At 36.9% G+C, this 24980-nt stretch overlaps 1 protein-coding gene across 3 annotated transcripts in view; it reads left to right on the forward strand.

Annotated features, from left to right (window-relative positions):
• Positions 1–24980, forward strand: part of LRRC28 (leucine rich repeat containing 28) — a 183707-nt gene that overhangs the window by 32290 nt on the left and 126437 nt on the right. For 2 of the 3 annotated variants that reach the window (XM_060005505.1, XM_060005504.1), the window contains exons 4-5: positions 204–241; positions 904–1041. In XM_060005505.1, coding sequence (XP_059861488.1) covers positions 204–241; positions 904–1041 — 176 coding nt within the window. Of the gene's footprint in view, positions 1–203; positions 242–903; positions 1042–21341; positions 21425–24980 lie in introns of all 3 variants that reach the window. The other variant, XM_069540468.1, reaches the window with a different exon arrangement.

Consider the following 24980-nt stretch of genomic DNA (forward strand, 5'->3'; position numbering starts at 1 on the left):
CAATTCTAGCATACAATATTATTCTCAAAGTATTATTAATTATCCGTGATGACCATATAGTTTGTGTTACACATTTAGAGTAGGGTATGAAAGAAAATCTGGTCCCTTTATATTTGATAAATCTCTAAGTGAGCATTTTACAGAGTGATTATCTAGCAGAAGTACTGAATGATAACAGCTGTTTTTCCCTTCTTTTCCTCTAGGTATCTTCACTCAAATAACATAGTTGTGGTTCCGGAAGGTACGTGCACTTCAAGTTTTTAGTTAGGAGGTGCTATAGTTTAAATAGTAGAACAGATAGTATAGTGCTATTATAGTTTATAATAATAGAACAGATTGTCTCTTTAAACCAATTTTGGTTGGAAAATTAGGGAATTTTAATTATAGAGCATCTTTATTAGTTTCAAAGCTTTTTTTCCTCTAATTAGTAATCCAGTTAACTGTTACGATTAAATTAAATTTAAGAAGTTTGAAATGGTTATAATGGTTAGGTAAAAATTTATTATCAGATAAACTGTCATTGGGTAAATAATAAAATGATAACTTTTAAGTTTAATAAATCCAGTTAAGCATTTTGGTTAGATAAAAAAGACTTTATATATTTCATGAATTATTTATTCAAGTAATTTTTACATTGTTTTAACATTTTTATTCGTGCTATTTTTAAACTTACTTTATATCAAGGTAGAAGTGTTATCACTTTATAAAATTTAGTTTGATACTATACTCTAATAAAAATTTTTAAAAAGTTTAGTTTGATATATGTTTTTACTATTATGTCAGCCCTGGAGACAGGGATATTAAGCATTAAAATATTTAAATTTGGAGTACTTGCATTAAAGTTTGGTGTTAAAACACTTGGGTCAAATTAATCATGCTTTTACCCTTCTTTTCTCTTCGAAGCCATTGGGTCCCTTGTAAAACTACAGTGTTTGGATCTTAGTGACAATGCCTTAGAAATTGTTTGCCCAGAAATTGGTCATCTGAGAGCTTTACGTCATCTTCGATTAGCTAATAACCAACTGCAATTCCTACCTCCAGGTAATCATAGTCTGTAGCACACGAGCTTTTTGTATATTACAAGTCTATTTTTATTAATATTTCTTACTTTGTGTCTAGGCAGTGGGCTTTAGATGTATTTGTAAGTATTTGATTGTCTACTTGTTTGAAGATGACATTAAGGAATGTGGATGAAATATGACTCAGAGTCTTTTCCTTGATGCAAGTATGAGAAGGTGGCATTTATGTTTTTCAGCTACAATTACTACAGTTGTGCATTGGAATCAATGCTCCTTCAAATCACTGTCCTGGTGAAATATTTGTACCAAAAGCTACTTCAGTTCTGAATTTCACATAGGAGAATTTATATGAACTTTGCATTTTAGTGTCCCAAAAGCAGATACATACAGTGTTTTCTCTCATTCTCTAGTGAGATAAATGATGTACATTAACTTGGATTTAATGTGAAATCATACTAGAATTTAGTAGCAGAATTTAAGTTTGAGTCCTAGAATTGTCAGTTCTGCCTTCTGATCATCCTATTAGATTATGATGTACCTATTGATAGTACCAAAATCCTGCATTCTCCTGAGCTACCATTAAACCCTTTGCCTTTCTTACAAGGTGTATTCAGAGACCTTCCTTTGTGAACCCACACATTTGCAGATTCCTCTGTCCTGTGTCATTTCGCGTATTTTTTAAAAAGTGAAGTATGATTTAAAAAAAATCTTGTGCTTCAGGTATTACATAAGAGTTACTCTGCATTCAAAAATGAGCAAAAAAAATACAGACGTCACTCACATTGGCTGGGATTATTTCTTCCTAGTAACTCAGGAATACCAGCTAGTCTTTTAGTGTATCCGAGTGAAATGTGTGACTCAACCAAAATTACAAATTACTACCTGTCACAGAACTTCAGGGACATGTGAAACTGTTAAAAACTATTCATGTTAAATCCATGAATGAATTTATAATTTAAAAAATACTTTCTCCAAAGTTTTTCAAGTACAGAAATTTCTAAATGAAACACAGTAGCTGATTAATTTTTAGACTTTATGTGCTGACTTTCATATATAGGTTCAATATTGTATACAAAAATGATAATTAGTATAGCAGTTGACTCTGCTTAAAAAAATATTTTTTAACCTCATATAATGAGAGTCTTCCTTTTTCCAACTCTACTTAATACAAAAATTTTCAGTATGGTGTGGGAATATAATCTTTAAATTTTATTGTATGTAATCAGACTCAGTGGTGTTTCATCATTCTAGCTTTCATCAAGTTTATGTATTCACATACTCAGGAAATTAGATTCTCTTTCAGAGATTGTCTAGAAAATATATCAGCAAAGATAACACTTTAGATTTTCAGGGTATTTTCATATATGAAACTTACACAAGATACATTATAGAGTCAAAACGCATGGATATAATACTGAATATTTTAGATTTTCGTAGTATTTTCATATATGAAGTTTATACAAGATATGTTGTAGAATCAAAATGCATAGGTATAGTACTGTATTCATAAGCCCCTTTTTCGATACATTTAAAGAACGTCTGAGTAACACAACTCTCTGTTAAAACATTATTCTTTGTTTTCTGTTTTCCTGTCTTTTCCTGTAATGTAAGAACATTTTGTGGTAAAATGTGGCCATTTCCTTCCATTATATACTCTCAGAGATTAAGGATATATTACTAATGTCATTGACTGCTTCCTAGTAACTAGTGGAGGGTATAGGTTTCCTGACTACTTTAATATGATTTTAAATTTATATTTCACCTGTTTCATAATAGATTTGAGGCATTTACTTCTGATTTTATTTCCCTAGCTTATTTCTTTTGTTTGTGTTTGGTTTTGCTTGTTTTGAGTAAAATTGCATACAGTAATAGCTGTGTATTTTGAGTAGAAACTTTTGATTAAACTATGTATAGACTTTTTTTTTCTAGGCCATCATAAGTAGCAATGCACTAGATCTTACTAATTTTTTGAATAACTTTATGTATCTCTTTATGAGGTAATTTCAAGTGTTATGATTTGAATGGGAGAGGGGCTAGGTACACATCCCCCAAGTGTTTGACCGTCTTTGGGGACATACTATGGAAAGGTTATTTTAACTGCAGTAAAAAATGTGAGGGACTGCCATATAGTGTCCATTTGATGACAGTAGACTCCAGTTGATGTCTGATCGTTAGCCTCTTCTACCTAGTCCATGTTATTAGTATAGACTTCTTACGTGTTATATTCCTGTGAAAGACTTAATATTTTATTATGTGTATTTTTTTGTGGTTGAAAAACCGTTGAATGTAATTTCACATTCAGTATTTAAAATTTGAAAATTTAAGAGCAGTATTTGAAAAATTTTTAAGCATTTAAAATATCTAAATGGATAATAGAGAGTTTTAAAATTAGGATCTAAGAATGGATTACAGAGGCTTCATGAATGCCCTCAAATTGTATGGACAGTTTGGTGTTTGTGAGTGTGTACATATTGCTGTGAAGAAGATCCAATGTTTTTATCAGTTTCTCAAACAGATCCATGACTCATATAGTTGATTCTCTTGGGTTGTTTGCCAATACCCATTCTTTGGGAATGTCCCTTTCCCCCATTCTATTGGATTGCAGAGTACTGCCGTTTTTCTACCTTGTGACATTGCTTTCTCTCCACAGTTGATTGGTCCTGGTGTAGGTACCTGGCCCAAGCAGGACCATTTCTCTCCCTGGGCATTTTGAAAAGGACAATGTGGGAGAAGGAAAGAGAACAAGAGAGAACAGCGGAGGCTGAGAAAGAAAATCAGGCTCTATTTCTCTCTGGGCTTCTATACAGTACTGTATAATCTTGTGAGGTCTGGGAGTAGCCATGTGGACTGGGAAACAAGGAGAGAAAGATGAAGTAAATAACTAGAAAAAAGATGGAGGCAGAGACTTCCTAAGTTTTCTTTAATTTCCCAATCACTGATTCTGTTCTTAAGGCCCATAGACTTTGCGCTTAAGCTAACTCTAGTTGGCTTCTGTGAATTGTCAACAAAAGAGCTCCATGTAACATAGCTGCCCCAAAGGCTTAAAACAGCCTGTCTTGGGGTATAGGATTAATTGTATATTGAACTCTCCTATTTACTTAACTGTTATGCTTTGAAATTGCAAAAGCTCTTATTAATAGTAGGAAGTCCAGGGTTAGCAACAGCACGATCAGTAGTATGCCTGTGAAGTGGTTCATTCTGTCATCTGTTTTTTCCTTTTTGTAGTACGCTTTGTACCCTTTCTATTTTATATATATATATATATATATATATATATATATATATATATATATATTAACCTGAACTCAAGTAATTTTGGAGGAAGTACAGAGAACATTGGCGTGGGGTGATGATGGGTATAGAAATGTGAAGACAGGCTATAAAGAGTATGTTGTTAAGTCAGTGTAGGGAAAGTGTACTGCCCTCTTTGGCCCCATAGCTGGGCCTGAGAAACTGACGTTAAGACAGATTAACAGGAGAAAAGTATACAGATTTTATTTAGTAATTTTTACATGTACACAGGAGCCTTCATAAGAAAAATGAAGACCCAAAGAAGTGTAGTTAGAACCAAACACATATATACTAGGTTGGACAATGAGTAATAAATTGTGAAAATGGACAAGACAAAGGAGTTTGTGCAAGGGCAGTTATTTGTAGAAAAGTGACTAGGAAGATAAGGTTTGGCTTAACAAGGTTTGTTTGTCGTTTAGCCTCACCTCCCTGTCTCTGGTCATAAGAATGTCTTCCTTCCTCCTGGTATGGGGGTTACACCTTTTGCATGGGAATTTTATCTCCTTTCAGGAAGAAGAAGGAAGCTTAGAGTGCCCTTCTTGCATCTGCTGATTTTCAGTGCCTTTAACTTAAAATCATCAGTATACCAGGATGGCATATTTTGGGGTGGCATACTCTGAACTCCTACACCAGCCACCACAGTGGGCAACTAGAGCTTAATTCTGTGTGAAATATATCTCTCAGAATCATCACACTAAAGTGCTGAAAGAGCTACAGTACTTCAACATCAACTTCCAAAAATTATGGTTGAGAGCTGATTGGGTGGGAGGGTGGGTGTTAATTCTCTGTTACTTCTGGCATGCTGCACATGTACACACATGGACAGAGCAGCAGCCTTCTGCAGTTTCAGAAAAGTCCTCAGCCACAGTGATATGGATACTGGTAGTGGAGCTATGGCCAGAAAACACTGAAGTGGTCCACCTAGGTAATATGTGTGGAGCTCTGACAGGCTCTCACAGACATCATGAACCATGGATGGAGAGAGGTGCTTGGTACATCTGCTTTCAAAATCTTCCAGACTTGGTCCATAGACCCCAACCTGAAAGATAAGACTAATTTAATAGTTTGGGTTTAACTTGGTTCCAAATTACCTCCCCCCCCAAAAAAATCTTCTGGCTAATGTTATTGAAATCATAATCTGTGGTGTAAGAACTTTGGAACCTGAAGTACTATTTTTCTGAGCAGATCCAGTCCCTCCTCCCTTTTTTTCAATAACTTTGTATATTATTTGGCAATGAGTATTGTGGGTTTATATTTTAAATACCATATGGAAAAGGTTAAATGAATATTTTGGCTTTTTTTTTACTGTGATACTTAAAAATTTTTAATTTTTGTTTATTTTTCACAAGTAAAAATTGTACATATTTAAAAGTATACAGTGTGATGTTTTGACATATATATATATTGTGAAATGATTACTACAATTGAACTAATTAATGTATTTGTTAACCTCCCAAAGTTACCTTTTGTGTGAGTGTGTGGTGAGAACAATTAAGATCTACTCTCTTAGCAAACTTCAAATAACAACACACTATTATTCAGTTGCCTTTTAAAAAAACTTTTTATTGTGGTAAATTTTAAGCACAATCAAAAGTAGACAGAATAGAATAGTAAGCCCCCATATACCCAATACCTAACTTTAACAATTACCATGGCTTTCTCCTCTCTTGTATTATTTTTCTTTTAACTTTTGTTCTTCATATTTTTGTCCTCTCAAGGTTTTTCTTTGTTTTAATTGGGGTAAAATTTACATACAGTGAAATGCTCAAGTGTACAATTCTTGAGTTTTGATAAATGTATATACCCATGTAACCAACATCTTATTTGAGATACAGAACATTTCCATTAACCCAGAATGTTCTCTTACGCCATTTCCAGTCAATCAGTTTGCTATAGGCAAACCCTATTCTGATTTCTCTTACCATAGATTAATTTTGTCTGTTGTTGAAAATAATATAAATGGGAACATATAGTATGTTCTCTGTTTGACTTCTTTCACTCAAAATAATGGTTTCAAGATGCATGCATGCTGTTGCATGTGTCAGTAGTTCATCCTGTTTTATTGCAGAGTAGAATTCCATTGTATAAACATACAATTTATAATTTACTTTCCTCTTAATGGACATGTCAGTTTTTTCTAGCTTTGGGCTATTATCAGTAAAACTAATATAAACATTCTTGTATAAGACTTTTCATGGATATATGTTTTTATTTCTCTTGGGTAAATACCTATTAGTAGAAATGTGATTCATAATATAGGTATATGCTTAAGTTTATAAGAAATTGCCCAGCAGTTTTTAAAATAGTTATACCATTTTACACTTCTCACAGAAATATATGAGAGTTCTAGTTACTCTGCATGTTTGCTAGTATTTAGTGTTGTCTGTTTTTGGCTTTGTTTATTTTAGCTGTAGTAATAGATGTGAAGTTACATTACATTGTTTTAATTTGTATTTAATTGAATGTGTCTTTCCCTCTTGACTAATGGTATTGAGCACCTTCTAATGTATTCGTGGACTATTCCAAATCTTCTTTTTGAATTGTAGGCGGTATCTCCCTACTTTACAGACCAGTGGCCAGATTTAGGTTGCTGAAGAATTCTCTTTGCTCTCTAGTTCTGCCCCTTGCTTTCTGTGCCTTGAGAGCTCTTTTAGCCCTGCTGCCCCATCGTTGGCCTGTGTATGGCTGCCCTGTACTCTGAAGGTGGGTCTTGCCTCTGCAAAGTTTCTCTTGGCTTTCCTGTTATCTTTCATTCCTCAAGTCTTCCTTAGCTCAAAGCCTAGAGGACTTTAGAGAGATGATCTCAGCTCTCTTCTCTTGCCCCCATTTTTGGTGAAACTAGTGGAAAAGAGTTTGTGTGAAGGGGGGCCAGGTAGTTCATACAGCGTCTCTCTGTGTCTGGGGCTGCTCTGGATTCTATGCTGGTATGCCAGTCCCCACATAGCCCTTCAAAGTTAGACTGGTTTCTTTTTAGTGCTTGTCTGTGGCAGATTTTTTGTCCTCCCATTACAGTCAAGGGTGATAGCAACTGGAAATCTCTTGTTTTAAAATGGGCTTATCACTTTTTGGAGTTGATTTTGGTTTCTGGGTGTCCTCAGTCTCTGAAAAATTTTAAAAACTATAATTATGTAGCTTATCCAACTTCTTTTCATGGTTAGGGTGTAAGTGACAACTCTTTTGACTTTTTATTTTCTTACTGGCATTAAGTTCTCCTCCCTCACAGGCTACCACAATTTGGTTTTTGTTCCTCTCTACTTTTCTTTCTCTACCTACTTTCTGTCTTCTTTTGGATTACTTGAGTACGTTTTAGTGTTCCATTTTATTTCCTCTACTGGTTTTTCTTTACAGTTTACAATATGCACCCTTAACTTATTACAGCTTACTTAGGATACTGTACCACTTAATATAAATTTTAAGAACCTTCCAGGGACTTCTCTGGTCGTCCAACGGTTAAGAATCCACTTTCCCGTGCCGGGGATGCGGGTTTGATCCCTGGTCGGGGAACTAAGATCCCACATGCTGTAGGGCTACTGAGCCTGCGTGCCACAACTAGAGAGCCCATGTGCTCTGGAGCCAGCATGCCACAACTAGAAGTCTTCATGCTGCAACGAGGAGCCCATGTGCCGCAACTAAGACCTGAAGCAGCCAAAAATAAATGAATAAATAGTAAAATAAAAAAGAACCTTCCAATAGTATACTTCCATTTACCCTCCTTCCTTTGTGTTATTGTATCATGTATTTTATATCTATATATGTTATGAACCCCACAATATAATGCTTATTTTGCAGTGGTCAGTTATCTTTAAAGGAAATCACAATAATTTTTTAAAAAGATATTCTTTGTATTTACCCATATATTTACCATTTCCTGTACTCTTCATTCTTTCTTGTAGATCTCTTTTTTATTTGGTATCATTTCTCCTCAGCCTAAAGTATTGATACTTTCTTTAATATTTCTTGTAGTGCAGTTCTACTGTCATAGTTCTACTGAACTATGTCACTTTCTCTTAATGCAAAAATGTCTATTTCACCTTTGACTTTGAAGCATGTTTTCTCAGGATATAGGGGTCTGGGTTGACAATTTTTTTTTAGCACTTTAAAAGACAGCTTTCCATTGTCTTCTGACCCCATTGTTTCTGATGAGAAGTCAGTTGTAATTTGTATCATTGTTAGCCTATATATGTCTTCTTCTATGGCTATATTAAAATTTTTCTCTTTATCTTTGGTGTTAGCAGTTTGTCTATGATGTACCATGATGTAGGATTTTTTATATTTATCCTGCAAGGGCTTTTCTTGATTCCCAAATTGGGAAGTTTCCTGTTACCTGTTATTATTTCTTTATATATTTTTCTGCCCCACATTTTTTTTTCTTTCAAGAACTCCAGTTACACACATTAGATCATTTGATAATGTTTCACAGGTCACTGAGGCTTTTTTCTTTTTTAATCTTTTTTTTCCTCCTTACCTAGAGGTTGGATGATATCTGTTTATCTGTCTTCTACTCCAGTAACTTCTTTTGTGATCTCGCATATGTTATTTATTAAGCCCCTCTTCACTGTCTCACAGCTTTTTCCTCTTTGGTACCTTGTCTTGCATTTTCCAGCTGCTTCAGCCTCCCAAACTGTGATCTCTGTCTCTTTAGCACTGTGAGACTGCAAGGTTCTACTTGGGTTCCACTTCCCTGTGTTGTGGGCAAGAAAGCCTTGTCCAGCTTGGGACACAAGGGGTGTTTACCTTATTTCAAAGATCAGAGTCCTTTGTTTCCTGTTTGTTGCTTGAAAGCAGTTGCCTCATATATTTTTGACTAGTCTTATTGCTATATTTTGGTGGTAGGGAAGTCTGGTGTCAGTGTCCCTGTCATATCTGGAAGTGGAAGTCCTATTAGATGTTCTTTGATTTCTCATCTTATTGCTTACCTGCATTCTTATATATATATAACTTGTATGCCATTTAAACATTTATATGTTGCCTTCTCCTACTTCCAGTATCAAAACTATAACATTATTTTGTTACAAAATAAATTTAAACTCATTTTCTTCCAAAGGCTTTTTCTAACTTAAGTAAAATTACATTATCTATTATGATATAATAAAGGGTTACTGGAGAAAGATTTCCATCGGTGCAGAGCAACTTGCCAAATACTTTGTGATTCACCATTGGCCACGAAGGCCAATGGATATTAGAAGAATCAGAAAATCCAGCTGCCCCTTGATAGTAAAGAGAATCCTTATGCTGTGATTCACTATAAACTCTGTGAATTCCCATGAGAGAAGATTATGGTAACAGACAACAAAATGTCACTAGGAGTCAGAAAAGATGTTGCTTACATCTGCAATATAAATCAGCCTGTTTTTTTTTTAAATGGTTTTATCTTTGAAAAATTGTTCTGCATACCAAGAAGGGAAGGATTTTTTAGCCCAAATTGAAAATATTAAAGCAGTCTAGAGGCTTCCCTGGTGGCGCAGTGGTTAAGAATCTGCCTGCCAATGCAGGGGACATGGGTTCGAGCCAGGTCTGGGAAGGTCCCACATGCCGCGGAGCAGCTAAGCCCGTACGCCACAACAACTGAGCCTGCGCTCTAGAGCCCACGTGCCACAACTACTGAGTCTGCGTGCCATAACTATTGAAGCCTGCTTGCCTAGAGCCTGTGCTCCACAACAAGAGCAGCCACCGCAATGAGAAGCCCTTGCACTGCAACGAAGAGTAGCCTCCACTCAACGCAACTAAAGAAAGCCTGCGTGCAGCAGCGAAGACCTAATGCAGCCAAAAATAAATAAATAAATAAATTTATAAAAAAAAGCAGTCTATGTTGTACTTAAATGGATAAAAGCATGCAAAAACAGAAATACATACTACATATAACTAGCATGAATTGTTCTAAAACTCAGGCTTCAAGTATGGTCAAGTTTATCATTTTTTCTTAAAATTTATTTGTCCTCCAGTTGAGCCTCTGTTGCTTTATTAAAATGAAATTTAGTATCTCTTCTTAGCTCTGTCCTGTTGCCACCAAATTATTCTGAAATCTTTATGCTCACTGGTCTAATGAGGAGGTTGGGGTCAGCCTTCTTCCTACAGAGGACAGGCTTCCTAGGAAGCCCAATCACTCTGGAGCTTCCCCTGTTGCTTTCTGCCCACCTGCTGAAAATTCATTGGCATAGTCTGACAGATAGTAGTGCAGGCTTCTGTGACTCTTCAGAGGTGCTGGCCCCGCTCCTGTAGGTACAGGCCTGGTCAGAGGTGCTCCACGTTTGCATTCTGTGGGTTTCAGTTTCTAGGAATGATGGGTGGCCCCGGGAACACTGGGTCAGCCCTAGTTTCACTGTGCCTGTGCTCTTTCTTCTTTAGTGATCAACTGAAGGGGAGAAGAGAGCAGCTTTCTTTTTGAATCCTCAAAGCACAAAGGATCTCACTGTGCCACTACCGCCAAATAATCAAGGTTGTTCACCCCCGTACTACCCTCCTTGGGTGGATACCATAGTAATTCAGGGTGATTTACCCTCCTAGTGAGATAGCTTTTCACTGATTCCACATCAGTACTAGCAAAATAGCTAGCTAGCACTTTTCTCACTAAAAAAATGTAAATAATTAATCTCTGGCAGAGTCCCATCTGGTGTTACCAGGCTATATGTGTATAGTCATCAATATATGTAAATAGATTTTCTCTATTTTACAGGGTTATCTACATGACCTGGGGCACTTACTGTTTCACCTACTCAACAGAAGAGTATTTGTTGGTTCAAAATACCATGCTGTGTACTAGAGGAACTGGGGACAGTGAAGGGGGACAAAATCCAGAGCCAGGTTTCAAAGGAGCTCATAATATTTTATTTATTTATTTTTTTGCGGTACGTGGGCCCTTCACTCCTGTGGCCTCTCCCGTTGTGGAGCACAGGCTCCGGACGCGCAGGCTCAGCGGCCATGGCTCACAGGCCCAGCCGCTCTGCGGCATGTGGGATCCTCCCGGACCGGGGCACGAACCCATGTCCCCTGCATCGGCAGGCGGACTCTCAACCACTGCGCCACCAGGGAAGCCCAAGGAGCTTATAATATTTTATTGTCAAATAGTTTAAACTGTGAACTTCCAAGAAGAGACTAGGTGGAGAAGAGAGAGAAAGAAGTATTGAGTAGTTGGTCATTATCTTGGTAGTGTGGCAAGTGGTTCAGATATCCACTTTGGCAACTAATGGATAGAGGGATAAAACTCTAGCAATCTACCTACCCTCGGTTTGCTAGGTGACCACTGAATAAATTGTCTACCAGAGTCCTAAACTCATATTCATAACCTGTTCTTTCAGTGTCTCTTATAGAATTCTATCTTCTTTTTTAGTCTCTTTGTAGCACATATAGTACTTTATTTGTAAAGTTAACTTTATACTATATAGTTAAACATATATTAGTAACTTTATAGTATTATATAGATTTTTAATTCAGACTTTTACATAAAATTATTTTGGTGTACTAGATTAGATAAAACAGATTTATCAGAAAAAAATTCTGTCAATACTATTACACATTGTAAAATCTGTTTACAAATAGAGTTAAAACTTTTAAATTGTATTTAAAAACTTACAAGTTTTGAAAATTCGGCAAAAGTCTTAGAATCAAAATGACCATTAAAATTCTTCTAAAAGAAAAAAATTGTTTTCTGGACTGTGCATCCTTCTCAGTGCAAATAGATACAGAAAATACTCCTTTTTAGGAAAGGTGTGAAGGGAAGTGCTGGAAAACTTCCCAAATGTCAGAAACACAAAAGTTCATTCTGTTGATACTTCAAAAAAAAAAGCAAAAGGAGAGTAGTTGGTCCCTCAGACTTGGAAAGCCTCTCCCATCATACAATTGGCTAAGGCATGTTGAATTCCTTTCTGTGGCCCATTCCTTTGTGAAAAGATTTCAAAGCAGCTAATATCATCACAGCAGTGGTCTAATTTAAAATCTTTTAAGGGGAATACTGCCAAATTCACTTCACACGCGTGCTGCTTCTCTTCCCTTTCTGTACACAGTTTTCTACTCCATGGTCTATTACAAGCTTGGTGCTGTATGGGAACCTTGAAGACAGTACTGAGGTCAGTGAAGAGAATTTAAAGAGAAGTCAGGCATGATGTGAGGGAATGAGCTGATGTTTACGTGGTGTGCAAGAGCAAATGACTTGGAGTTGGATATTTTCCATTATTTTGTCTTTGAAATGTATCTGTCTCATAGTCTATCATACACACTGCTTCCAGGATCATCCTTCTAAAATACAGATTTAGTAAACTACTTCCCCAATTAAAATCCTTCAAGGATTATTTCAGTCCTTCATTGAAATAATTTGCTAAAAGTATGTGGTTGCCGGAATAGAAGCCCGTGTTGGGTAGTAATCATTTGTTTATTTTGAAGACCAGGAATTAGAAATATTAAAAGAAAAAAAAACCCCTGATAATTGTAGAAGTGTTCTTTTTTTGATTTCTTTTTTGATGTGGACCATTATTAAAGTCTTTATTGAGTTTGTTACAATATTGCTTCTGTTTTGGTTTTTTGGCCACGAGGCATGTGGGATTTTAGCTCCCTGACCAGGAATCGAACCCACACCCCCTGTATTGGAAGGTGAAGTCTTAACCACTGGATTGCCAGGGAGAGGCCCTGTAGAAGTATTCTTAATCTTTTGGAATAAACTTTCTTCAGAACTTATGTATTTTCTTAGGCACAACATATTAATGGGAATTCAGAGATTTTATTTTTGTATTCAAATCAACTTGCAGTATTTTGGAGGTGGCAAGGAGTAATTTCTATCATACCTTTTGATATGGCAAAACTTGGGTTTGTAGTTCATTTTTACGCAGTTCATTCATAGCTTTCAAGTATTCAGCATGTTTTTCTTAATAGAATGATTTGATATATTGCATTTATTAAACAATCTTTGGGAAAGGCAAGTATTAAATAGATACATAAACAAAGGTTATATTTTCATGGTGGTTGTATGGTTTTAATTGATTTTTCTACCTTGATTTCAGTATACTGTTGTTTTGTGACATCAGAAAATTACAGTTTCATGTTAATACAATTGTGGAGAAAAATTAACTGGCAGAATATAGATGATGTGCTAAAATATGTATTTCTTAAAAATAATGTCTTCAATGTGTAAAATATTTTGTTTTGTTTCTTCATGTGTTATTTGAACATGCTTATTGGTTACTTCATCTCTTTTATCTTGTTAAAGGTTTTAATTTAAATCAGATTGTCTGTTCTGCAAGTAATTTTAAAGTTAATGATTGTTTTAGTGCAGAAAAAGCATTATGATCTGCCAAGGATTGATGTAATGAGAAGTAATTAAACAAAATTTAGTTTGCTACCAAATTCACCCTGCCCCCACCCCACACAATTGGCATCACAGTTCTTTAGGTTTTTTTCAATTTCTTTATAAAAAATCAACATATTAAGCAGATACATTGATGTTTTTGAGCAATTTGTTGTAGTTTTCACTGGGTATTTATAAGGTGGTGAGAGAACTTGAAATAAAAACTGTGGCTATGGAAGTGACAAAGCGTTCAAAAAATGAATGTCCTTATATGCTTATAACAAATGCCATTAGTTGGTTGTATGTCTCTTCTACTTCTTAGCTGGATCTGCTGACTTCCCTGCTCCTGACTTATTCTGAAAGAGAATCAAAGTCTGGCAGGTCTGTTTTGATGACTTTTTTCTTTTAATTTAAAAAGTTTGGTATTCATCACTTTAGTATGAATTTATAGTACCAATATTAGTGCCTTATTATTTATTTTTTTAAGGAATAACAGCAGGTTTTGTAGGAGTCATATTATTTACACATACATTTAGGTCCTAACACGAAAGTTTGTTGGAAAAAATAGCTGAAAGATACATAGATGTTTAGAGTAATAGATCTCAGAATTTCTCTTTCCTTCATCCATTTTTACCTCTTTTTAAAATATAAATGTACATTTTTATGAAGGAAAGTACAAGTTTCTTACGAGTAAAATAAGGTTAAAATTTTAATTATTAAATCTTCAGTCGAGTAACCAAAGAAATATTCTTATAAATGCATTAAAAAATGCTTTTTTTTAACGTTTTATTTTGTATTGGGGTATAGCTGATTGACAATGTTGCGGTAGTTTCAGGTACACAGCAAAGGGACTCAGCCATACAGATACATGTATCCACTCTCCCCCAGACTCCCCTCCCATCCAGGCTGCCACATAACATTGAGCAGAGTTCCCTGTGTTATACAGTAGGTCCTGTTGGTTATCCATTTTAAATATAGCAGTGTGTATATGTCGATCCCAAACTCCCTAACTATCCCTTCCCCCCCATCCTTCCTCCACTCCAGGTAACAATAAGTTTGTTTTCTAAGTCTGTGAGTCTGTTTCTGTTTTGTAAATAAGTTCATTTGTATCATTTCTTTTTAGATTCTGCATATAAGTGATATCATATGATATTTCTCTTTCTCTGACTTACTTCACTCAGTGTGACACTCTAGGTACATCCATGTTGCTGCAAATGGCATTATTTCATTCTTTTTAATGGCTAATATTCCATTGTATATATGTACCACATCTTCTTTGTACATTCCTCTGTCGATGGACATTTAGGTTGCTTCCATGTCTTGGCTATTGTAAAGAGTGCTGCAGTGAACACTGGGGTGCATGTTTCCTTTTGGATCATGTTTTTCTCCAGACATATGCCGAGGAATAGGATTGCAGTGTCATATGGTAGCTCTATTTTTAGTTTTTTAAGGAACCTTCATTCTGTTCTCCATCAATTTACATTCCCACCAACAGTTTAGGAGGGTTCCCTTCTCTCCATACCCTCTCCAGCATTTATTGTTTGTGGATTTTTTGATGATAGCCATTTTGACTGGTGTGAGGTGATATCTCATTGTAGTTTTGATTTGCATTTCTCTAATAATTAGCGATGTTGAACATCTTTTCATATTCCTCTTGGCCATCTGTATGTCTTCTTTGGAGAAATGTCTATTTAGGTCTTCTGCCCATTTTTTGATTGGGTTGTTTGTTTTGATGATATTAAGCCTTATGAGCTATTTGTAAACTTTGGAGTCTAATCCCTTCTCAGTCACATCATTTGCAAATATTTTCTCCCAATCTGTGGGTTGTCTTTTCATTTTGTTTATGGTCTCCTTTGCTGTGCAAAAGCTTTTAAGTTTAATTAGATCCCATTTGTTTATTTTTGTTTTTATTTCCATTATTCTGGGAGATGGATCGAAAAAGATATTGCTGGGATTTTTTTTTTTTTTTTTTTTTTGGCTGCATTGGGTCTTTGTTGATGCACATGGGCTTTCTCTAGTTGTGGTGAGTGGGGGCTACTCTGCGTTGCGGTGCACGGGCTTCTAATTGCGGTGGCTTCTGTTGTTGCGGAGCACAGGCTCTAGGCACATGGGCTTCAGTACTTGTGGCACACGGGCTCTAGAGTGCAGGCTCAATAGTTGTGGCACATGGGCTTAGTTGCTCTGTGACACATGGGATCTTCCCAGACCAGGGCTCGAACCCATGTCCCCTGCATTGGCAGGAGGATTCTTAACCACTGCGCCACCAAGGAAGTCCACATTTAAGTCTTTAATCCACTTTGAGAGCTTATTTTTGTGTATGGTGTTAAAGAATGATCTAATTTCATTTGTTTCACATGTAGCTGTCCAGTTTTCCCAGCACCATTTGTTGAAGAGACTGTCTTTACACCGCTGTGTAGTCTTGCTTCCTTTGTTGTAGATTAATTGACCATGGGTGTGTGGGTTTATTTCTGGGCTTTCTATCCTGTTCCATTGATCTATATTTCTGTTTTTGTGCCGGTACCATACTGTTTTGATGACTATAGCTTTGTAGTATAGTCTGACATCAGACAGCCTGATTCCTCCAGCTCCATTTTTCTTTCTCAAGACTTCTTTGGCTGTTTGGGGTCTTTTGTGTATCCGTATAAATTTTAAGATTTTTTGTTCTACTTCTGTGAAAGATGCCATTGGTAATTTGATAGGGACTGCGTTGAATTGGTAGATTGCCTTGGGTAGTATAGTCATTTTGATAGTATTGGTTCTTTTAATCCACGAAATGGTATAGCTTTCCATCTGTCTGTGTCTTCTTTGATTTCTTTCATCAGTGTCTTACAGTTTTCAGAGTACAGGTCTTTTGTCTCCTTAGATAGGCTATTCCTAGGTATTTTATTCATTTTGATGCGATGGTAAATGGGATTGTTTCTTGAATTTCTCTTTCTGATCTTTCGTTGTTAGTGTATAGAAATACAACAGATTTCTGTGTATTAATTTTGTAAACTGCAGCTTTACCAAATTCATTGATGAGTTCTAGTAGTTTTCTGGTAGCGTCTTTGGGATCTTCTATATATAGTATCATGTCATCTGCAAACAGTGACAGTTTTCATCTTCTTTTCCAGTTTGGATTCTTTTTATTTCTTTTTCTTCTATGATTGCCATAGCTAGGACTTCCAAAACTATGTTGAATAAAAGTTGTGTCTTGTTCCTCCTTGTCTTGTTCCTGATCTTAGAGGAAATGCTTCCAGCCTTTCCCCATTGAGTATGACGTTAGCTGTAAGTTTGTCCTCTATGAACTTTATTAGGTTGAGGTGTGTTCCCTCTGTGCCCACTTTCTGGAGAGTGTTTATCATAAATGGGTGCTGAATTTTGTCAAAAGCTTTTTCCGCATCTATTGAGATGATCATTTGGTTTTTATTCTTCAATTTGTTGATGTATTGTATCACACTGATTGATTTGCGGATATTGAAAAATCCTGCATCCCTGGGATAAATCCTACTTGATCATGGTGTATGATCGTTTTAACGTATTGCTGGATTTGGTTTGCTAGTATTTTGTTGAGGATTTTTACGTCTATGTTTGTCAGTGATATTGGCCTGTAATTTTCTTTTTTTGTAGTATCTTTGCCTGGTTTTGGTAACAGGGTGATGGTGGCCTCATGGAATGAGTTTGGGAGTTTTCCTTCCTCTGCACCTTTTTGGAAGAGTTTCAGAAGGATAGGTGTTGGCTCTTCTCTAGATGTTTGATAGAATTCACCTATGAGACCATCAGGCCCTGGAATTTTGTTTACTGGGAGTTTTTTAATCACAGTGTCAGTTTCAGTGCTTGTGATTGGTCTGTTCATATTTTCTATTTCTTCCTGGTTCAGTTTTGGGAGACTACCTTTCTAGGAATTTGTCTGTTTCTTCCAGGTTGTCCATTTTATTGGCATACAGTTGCTTGTATTAGTCTCTGATGACCCTTTGTATTTCTGTGGTGTCAGTTGCAACTTCTCCTTTTTCATTTCTAATTTTGATTTGAGCCATCTCCCTTTTTTTCTTGATGAGTCTGGCTAAAGGTTTATGAATTTTGTTTATCTTTTCAGAGAACCAGCTTTTAGCTTCATTGATCTTTGCTGTTGTTTTCTTTGTCTCTATTTCATTTATTTCTGCTCTGGTCTTTATGATTTCTTTCCTTCTACTAACTTTAGGTTTTGTTTGTTCTTCTTTCTCCAGTTATTTTAGGTGTAAGGTTAGGTTGTTTATTTGAGGTTTCTCTTGTTTCCTGAGGTAAGATTGTATTGCTGTAAACTCCCCTCTTAGAACTGCTTTTGCTACATTGCATAGGTTTTGGATCATTGTGCTTTCATTTTCTTTTGTCCGTAGGTATGTTTTGATTTCTTCTGTGATTTCTTCAGTGATCCATTGGTTGTTTAGTACTATATTGTTTAGCCTCTACGTGTTTGTGGGTTTTTTTAAAATAAATTAATTTATTTTTGGCTGTGTTGGGTCTTCATTGCTGCATGCAGCCTTTTCTCTAGCTGCGGCAAGAGTGTGCTACTCTTTGTTGCGGTGCGTGGGCTTCTCATTGCGGTGGCTTCTGTTGTTGCGGAGCACGGGCTCTAGGTGCACGGGCTTCAGTAGTTGTGGCATGTGGGCTCAGTTTGTTGTTCACGGGCTGTAGAGCGCAGGCTCAGTAGTTGTGATGCATGGGCTTAGTTGCTCCGCGGCATGTCAGATCTTCCCAGACAGGGTTCGAACCTGTGTCCCCTGCATTGGCAGGCAGATTCTTAACCACTGCACCACCAGGGAAGCCCATTTGTGTTTTTAATAGTTTTTTTCTTGTAGTTTATTTCTAATCTCATAGCATTGTGATCAGAAAAGATGTTTGATATGATTTCAGTTTTCTTAAATTTACTGAAGCTCTCCTTGTGGCCCAGCATGTAGTCCATCCTAGAAAATGTTCTGTGTGCACTTGAGAAGAATGTGTATTCTGCTGCTTTTGGATGGAATGCTCTATAAATATAAATTCAGTCCATCTGGTCTAGTGTGTTATTGTAGGGCTGTGTTTCCTTATTCATTTTCTGTCTGGATGATCTGTCTGCTGATGAAAGTGGGGTGTTAAAGTCCCCCACTATTATTGTGTTACTGTTGATTTCTCCCTTTATGGCTGTTAGTATTTGCCTTATATATTGAGGTGCTCCTATGTTGGGTACATATATATTTACAATTGTTATATCTTTTCCTTGGATTGATCCCTTGATCATTATGTAGTGTCCTTCTTTGTCTCTTATTAGAGTCTTTATTTTAAAGTCTATTTTGTTTGATATGAGTACTGCTATTCTAGCTTTCTTTTGGTTTCCATTTGCATGGGATACCTTCTTCCATCCCCTCACTTTCAGTCTGTATGTTTTCAGTCTGTATATGTTCCTCTTGTAGACAGCATATACGTGGGTATTGTTTTTGTATCCACTAAGCCAGTCTGTGTCTTTTGGGTGGTGCTTCTAATCCATTTACATTGAAGGTAATTATCGATATGTTGCCATTTTCTTAATTGTTTTTAATTGTGCCATTTTCTTAATTTTTTAATTTCTTAATTGTGCCATTTTCTTAATTTTCTTAATCTTGTTGCCATTTTCTTAATTGTTTTGGATTTGTTTTTATAGGTCTTTTTTCTTCCCTTCCTATTTTGTTCTCTTGTTTGATGACCCTCTTTAGTGCTGTGTTTGGGTTGCTTTTTCTTTTGCATGTGTGTATCTATTGTAGTTTTTGGGTTTGCTGTTTCCATGCAGTTTTTTTTTTTTTTTTTTTTTTTTTTTTTGTGGTACGCAGGCCTCTCACTGTTGTGGCCTCTCCCGTTGCAGAGCACAGGCTCTGGACGCACAGGCTCAGTGGCCATGGCTCACAGGCCTAGCCGCTCCGTGGAATGTGGAATCCTCCCAGACTGGGGCACGAACCCATGTCCCCTGCAACGGCAGGTGGACTCTCAACCACTGCGCCACCAGGGAAGCCCCCCCATGCAGTTTTGATAAAACAGTCTATGTATGTACAAGGTTTTTTTGTTTGTTTTTTTGTTAAGTTGCCAGTCTCTTCCCCGCCTAGAGGAGTTCCTTTAGCATTTGTTGCAAAGCTGGCCTGGTGGTGCTGAATTCTCTTAGCTTTTGCTTGTCTGTAAAGCTTTTGATTTCTCTGTCAAATCTGAATGAGAGCCTTACTGGGTATAGTATTCTTGGTTGTAGGTTCTTCCCTTTCATCACTTTAAATATATCATGCCACTACCTTTTGGCTTGCAGAGTTTCTGCTGAGAAATCAGGTGATAACCTTATGGGAGTTCCCTTGTATGTTATTTGTCATTTTTCCCTTGTTGCTTTTAATATTTTTTCTTTGTCTTTAATTTTTGTCAATTTGATTACTATGTGTCTCAGTGTTTTTCTGCTTGGGCTTATCCTGCCTGGGACTCTCTGCACTTCCTGGGCTTGGTTGGCTGTTTCCTTTCCCATGTTAGGGAAGTTTTCAGCTATTATCTCTTCAAATATTTTCTCAGGTCCTTTCTCTCTCTCTTCTCCTTTTGGGATCCCTGTAATGCGAATGTTGGTACATTCATTGTTGTCCCAGAGGTATCTTAGGCTGTCTTCATTTGTTTTTATTCTTTTTTCTTTATTCTGTTCCGTGACAGTGATCTCCACCATTCTGTCTTACAGGTCACTTATCCATTCTTCTGCCTCAGTAATTCTGCTATTGATTCCTTCTAGTATATTTTTCATTTCATTTATTGTATTGTTCATCTCTACTTGTTTGTTCTTTAGTTCTTGTAGGTCTTTGTTAAATATTTCTTGCATCTTCTCAATCTTTGCCTCCATTCTTTTTCCAGGATCTTGGATCATCTTCACTATCATTATTATCAATTCTTTTTTTGGAAGGTTGCCTATCTCCAGTTTGTTTAGTTGTTTTTGGGGGGTTTTACCTTATTCCTTCAACTGTGACATCATCCTCTTCCTTTTCATCTTGTCTAACTTTCTGTGATTGTGGTTTTCGTTCTGCAGGCTGCAGGATTGTAGTTCTTCTTGCTACTGCTCTCTGCCCTGTGGTGGATGATGCTATCTGAGAGGCTTGTGTAAGCTTCCTGATGGGAGGAACTGGTGGTGGGTAGAACTGCATCTTGCTCTGGTAGGCAGAGCCTTTCTCACTAAAACTTTAATCTGCTTGTCTGCTGATGGGTATGGCTCTGTTCCCTACCTTGTAGTTGTTTGGTCTGAGGCAACCCAGCACTGGAGCCTACAAACTGTAGGTGGGGCTAATGACGGCCTCTAGGAGGGCTTACACCAATGGGTACATCCCAGTTCTGCTGCTGTCAGTGCCCTTGTCCCCACAGTGAGCCACAGCTGCCCCCCGTCTCTGCAAGAAAGCCTCCAACATTATCAGGTAGGTTTGGTTCAGTCTCCTATGGGTCACTGCTCTTTTCCTCTGGGTCCTGTTGCGCACAGGACTTTATGTGTGCCCTCTAAGAGTGGAGTCGCTATTTCCCCCAGTCCTGTGGAAGTCCTACAGTCAAATCTCACTGGCCTTCAAAGTCAGATTTCCTGGGGATTCCTAGTCCCATTGCTGGACCCCCAGGCTGGGAAGCCTGATGTGGGGCTCAGAACCTTCACTACAGTGGAAGAATTTCTGTGGTGTAATTGTTCTCCAGTTTGTGGGTTGCCCACCTGGCGGGTATGGGATTTGATTTTATCGTGATTGAATCCCTTCTACCATCTCACTGTGGCTTTTCCTTTGTTTTTGGATGTGGAGTATCATTTTTGGTGGGTTCCAGCATCTTCCTGTCAATGGTTGTTCAGCAGTTAGTTGTGAATTCAGTGCTCTTGCAAGAGGAGGTAAGTGCACATCCTTCTACTCTGCCCTCTTTGATGCTTTGAAAAATATGTTTAACTTAAAGCAGAGCAAATATACACTGGACAGTATTTTTTAAAGTATGCACAGTTATGCATGTTGTATATATCTCAAACCCAAATTATGATTTTTGTGGTGCAATTCTTCTATAACCTGAGATCATCAGGAGGCTGAACACTACACATTTGAAAATGTGAGACAGTTTTTCTGTATCAGTGCATAACCAGTGAAGGAAGAATCACTCATACTGTCTTGTGTATATGGAGTGTTGTCTTCCAGTCTTTATACCCACAAGTGGGGTCTTCAGGGATAAATTTCCATGACTTTTTCACTTAAAGTGAAGTGATCCAATGGCATAATTGAATATGTATTCTACACATAGCAAATTCCTAAATTATTTAGCAGTTTAAGAACCAAATACTTACATATTTTTTAGGGAGTGATATATGAAATACAGACTACAGAATACTGTTAATTTTAAATACAGGAAAAATGAAAGTTTTAATCTTTCTGTTTTTTCAGGTTCTTAATATAGTAGATCAAATCAGATCCATAAATCAACAATTAGTAATAATTTTACCTATTCTAGACTTCTTTTTTTTTTTTACATCTTTATTGGAGTATAATTGCTTTACAATGGTGTGTTAGTTTCTGCTTTCTAACAAACTGAATCAGTTATACATATACATATGTTCCCATATCTCTTCCCTCTTGCATCTCCCTCCCTCCCACCCTCCCCATCCCACCCCTCTATGTGGTCACAAAGCACCGAGTTGATCTCCCTGTGCTATGCAGCTGCTTCCCACTAGCTATCTATTTTACGTTTGGTAGTGTATATATGTCCATGCCACTCTCTCACTTTGTCACAGCTTACCCTTCCCCCTCCCCATATCCTCAAGTCCATTCTCTAGTATGTCTGTGTCTTTATTCCCGTCTTACCCCTAGGCTCTTCATGACATTTTTTTTCCTTAGATTCCGTATATATGTGTTAGCATACGGTATTTGTCTTTCTCTTTCTGATTTACTTCACTTTGTATGACAGATTCTAGGTCCATCCACCTCACTACAAATAACTCAATTTCGTTTCTTATTATGGCTGAGTAATATTCCATTGTATGTATGTGCCACATCTTCTTTATCCATTCATCCGATGATGGACACTTAGGCTGTTTCCATCTCCTGGCTATTGTAAATAGAGCTGCAATGAACATTTTGGTACATGACTCTTTTTGAATTATGGTTTTCTCAGGGTATATGCCCAGTAGTGGGATTGCTGGGTCATATGGTAGTTCTATTTGTAGTTTTTTAAGGAACCTCCATACTGTTCTCCATAGTGGCTGTACCAATTCACATTCCCACCAGCAGTGCAAGAGTGTTCCCTTTTCTCCACACCTTCTCCAGCATTTATTGTTTCTAGATTTTTTGATGATGGCCGTTCTGACTGGTGTGAGATGATATCTCATTGTAGTTTTGATCTGCATTTCTCTAATGATTAATGATGTTGAGCATTCTTTCATGTGTTTGTTGGCAGTCTGTATATCTTCTTTGGAGAAATGTCTATGTAGGTCTTCTGCCCATTTTTGGATTGGGTTGTTTGTTTTTTTGTTATTGAGCTGCATGAGTTGCTTATAAGTTTTGGAGATTAATCCTTTCTCAGTTGCTTCATTTGCAAATATTTTCTCCCATTCTGAGGGTTGTCTTTTGGTCTTATTTATGGTTTCCTTTGCTGTGCAAAAGCTTTGAAGTTTCGTTAGGTCCCATTTGTTTATTATTTTTTTATTTCCATTTCCCTAGGAGGTGGGTCAAAAAGGATCTTGCTGTGATTTATGTCATAGAGTGTTCTGCCTATGTTTTCCTCTAAGAGTTTGATCGTTTCTGGCCTTACATTTAGGTCTTTAATCCATTTTGAGCTTATTTTTGTGTATGGTGTTAGAGAGTGTTCTAATCTCATACTTTTACATGTACCTGTCCAGTTTTCCCAGCACCACTTATTGAAGAGGCTGTCCTTTCTCCACTGTACATTCCTCCTTCCTTTATCAAAGATAAGGTGACCATATGTGCATGGGTTTATCTTTAGGCTTTCTATCCTGTTCCATTGATCTATCTGTCTGGTTTTGTGCCAGTACCGTACTGTCTTGATTACTGTAGCTTTGTAGTACAGTCTGAAGTCAAGGAGCCTGATTCCTCCAGCTCTGTTTTTCATTCTCAATATTGCTTTGTCTATTCGGGGTCTTTTGTGTTTCCATACAAATTGTGAAATTTTTTGTTCTAGTTCTGTGAAAAATGCCAGTGGTAGTTTGATAGGGATTGCATTGAATATGTAGATTGCTTTGAGTAGTAGAGTCAGTTTCACAATGCTGATTCTTCCTATCCAAGAACATGGTATATCTCTCCACCTATTTGTATCATCTTTAATTTCTTTCATCAGTGTCTTATAATTTTCTGTATACAGGTATTTTGTCTCCTTAGGTAGGTTTATTCCTAGATATTTTATTCTTTTTGATACAGTGGTAAATGGGAGTGTTTTCTTGATTTCACTTTCATATTTTTTATCATTAGTGTATAGGAACGTGAGAGATTTCTGTGCATTTATTTTTGTATCCTGGTACTTTACCAAATTCATTGATTAGGTCTAGTAGTTTTCTGGTAGCATCTTTAGGATTCTCTATGTATAGTATCATGTCATCTGCAAACAGTGACAGCTTTACTTCTTCTTTTCCGATTTGGATTCCTTTTACTTCCTTTTCTTCTCTGATTGCTGTGGCTAAAACTTCCAAAACAATGTTGAATAAGCGTGGTGAGAGTGGGCAACCTTGTCTTGTTCCTGATCTTAGTGGAAATGCTTTCAGTTTTTCACCATTGAGGACGATGTTGGCTGTGGGTTTGTCATATATGGCCTTTATTATGTTGAGGAAAGTTCCCTCTATGCCTACTTTCTGGAGGGTTTTTATCATAAATGGGCATTGAATTTTGTCAAAAGATTTCTCTGCATCTATTGAGATGACAATATGATTTATCTCCTTCAATTTGTTAATATGGTGTATCACACTGATTGATTTGCATATATTGAAGAATCCTTGCATTCTTGGAATAAACCCCACCTGATCATGGTCTATGATCCTCTTAATGTGCTGTTGGATTCAGTTTGCTAGTATTTTGTTGAGGATTTTTGCATCCATGTTCATCAGTGATACTGGCCTGGGGTGTTCTTTCTTTGTGACATCCTTGTCTGGTTTTGGTATCAAGGTGATGGTGGCCTTGTAGAATGAGTTTGGGAGTGTTCCTCCCTCTGCTATATTTTGGAAGAGTTTGAGAAGGATAGGTGTTAGCTCTTCTCTAAATGTTTGATAGAATTCACCTGTGAAGCCATCTGGTCCTGGGGTTTTGTTTGTTGGAAGATTTTTAATCAGAGTTTCAATTTCAGTGCTTGTGATTGGTCTGTTCGTATTTTCCATTTCTTCCTGATTCAGTCTTGACAGGTTGTGCATTTCTAAGAATTTGTCCTTTTCTTCCAGGTTGTCCATTTTTTTGGCATAGAGT

The sequence above is a fragment of the Delphinus delphis genome, chromosome 2 (genome assembly GCF_949987515.2).
Source record: "Delphinus delphis chromosome 2, mDelDel1.2, whole genome shotgun sequence".
Lineage (NCBI taxonomy): Eukaryota > Metazoa > Chordata > Mammalia > Artiodactyla > Delphinidae > Delphinus > Delphinus delphis.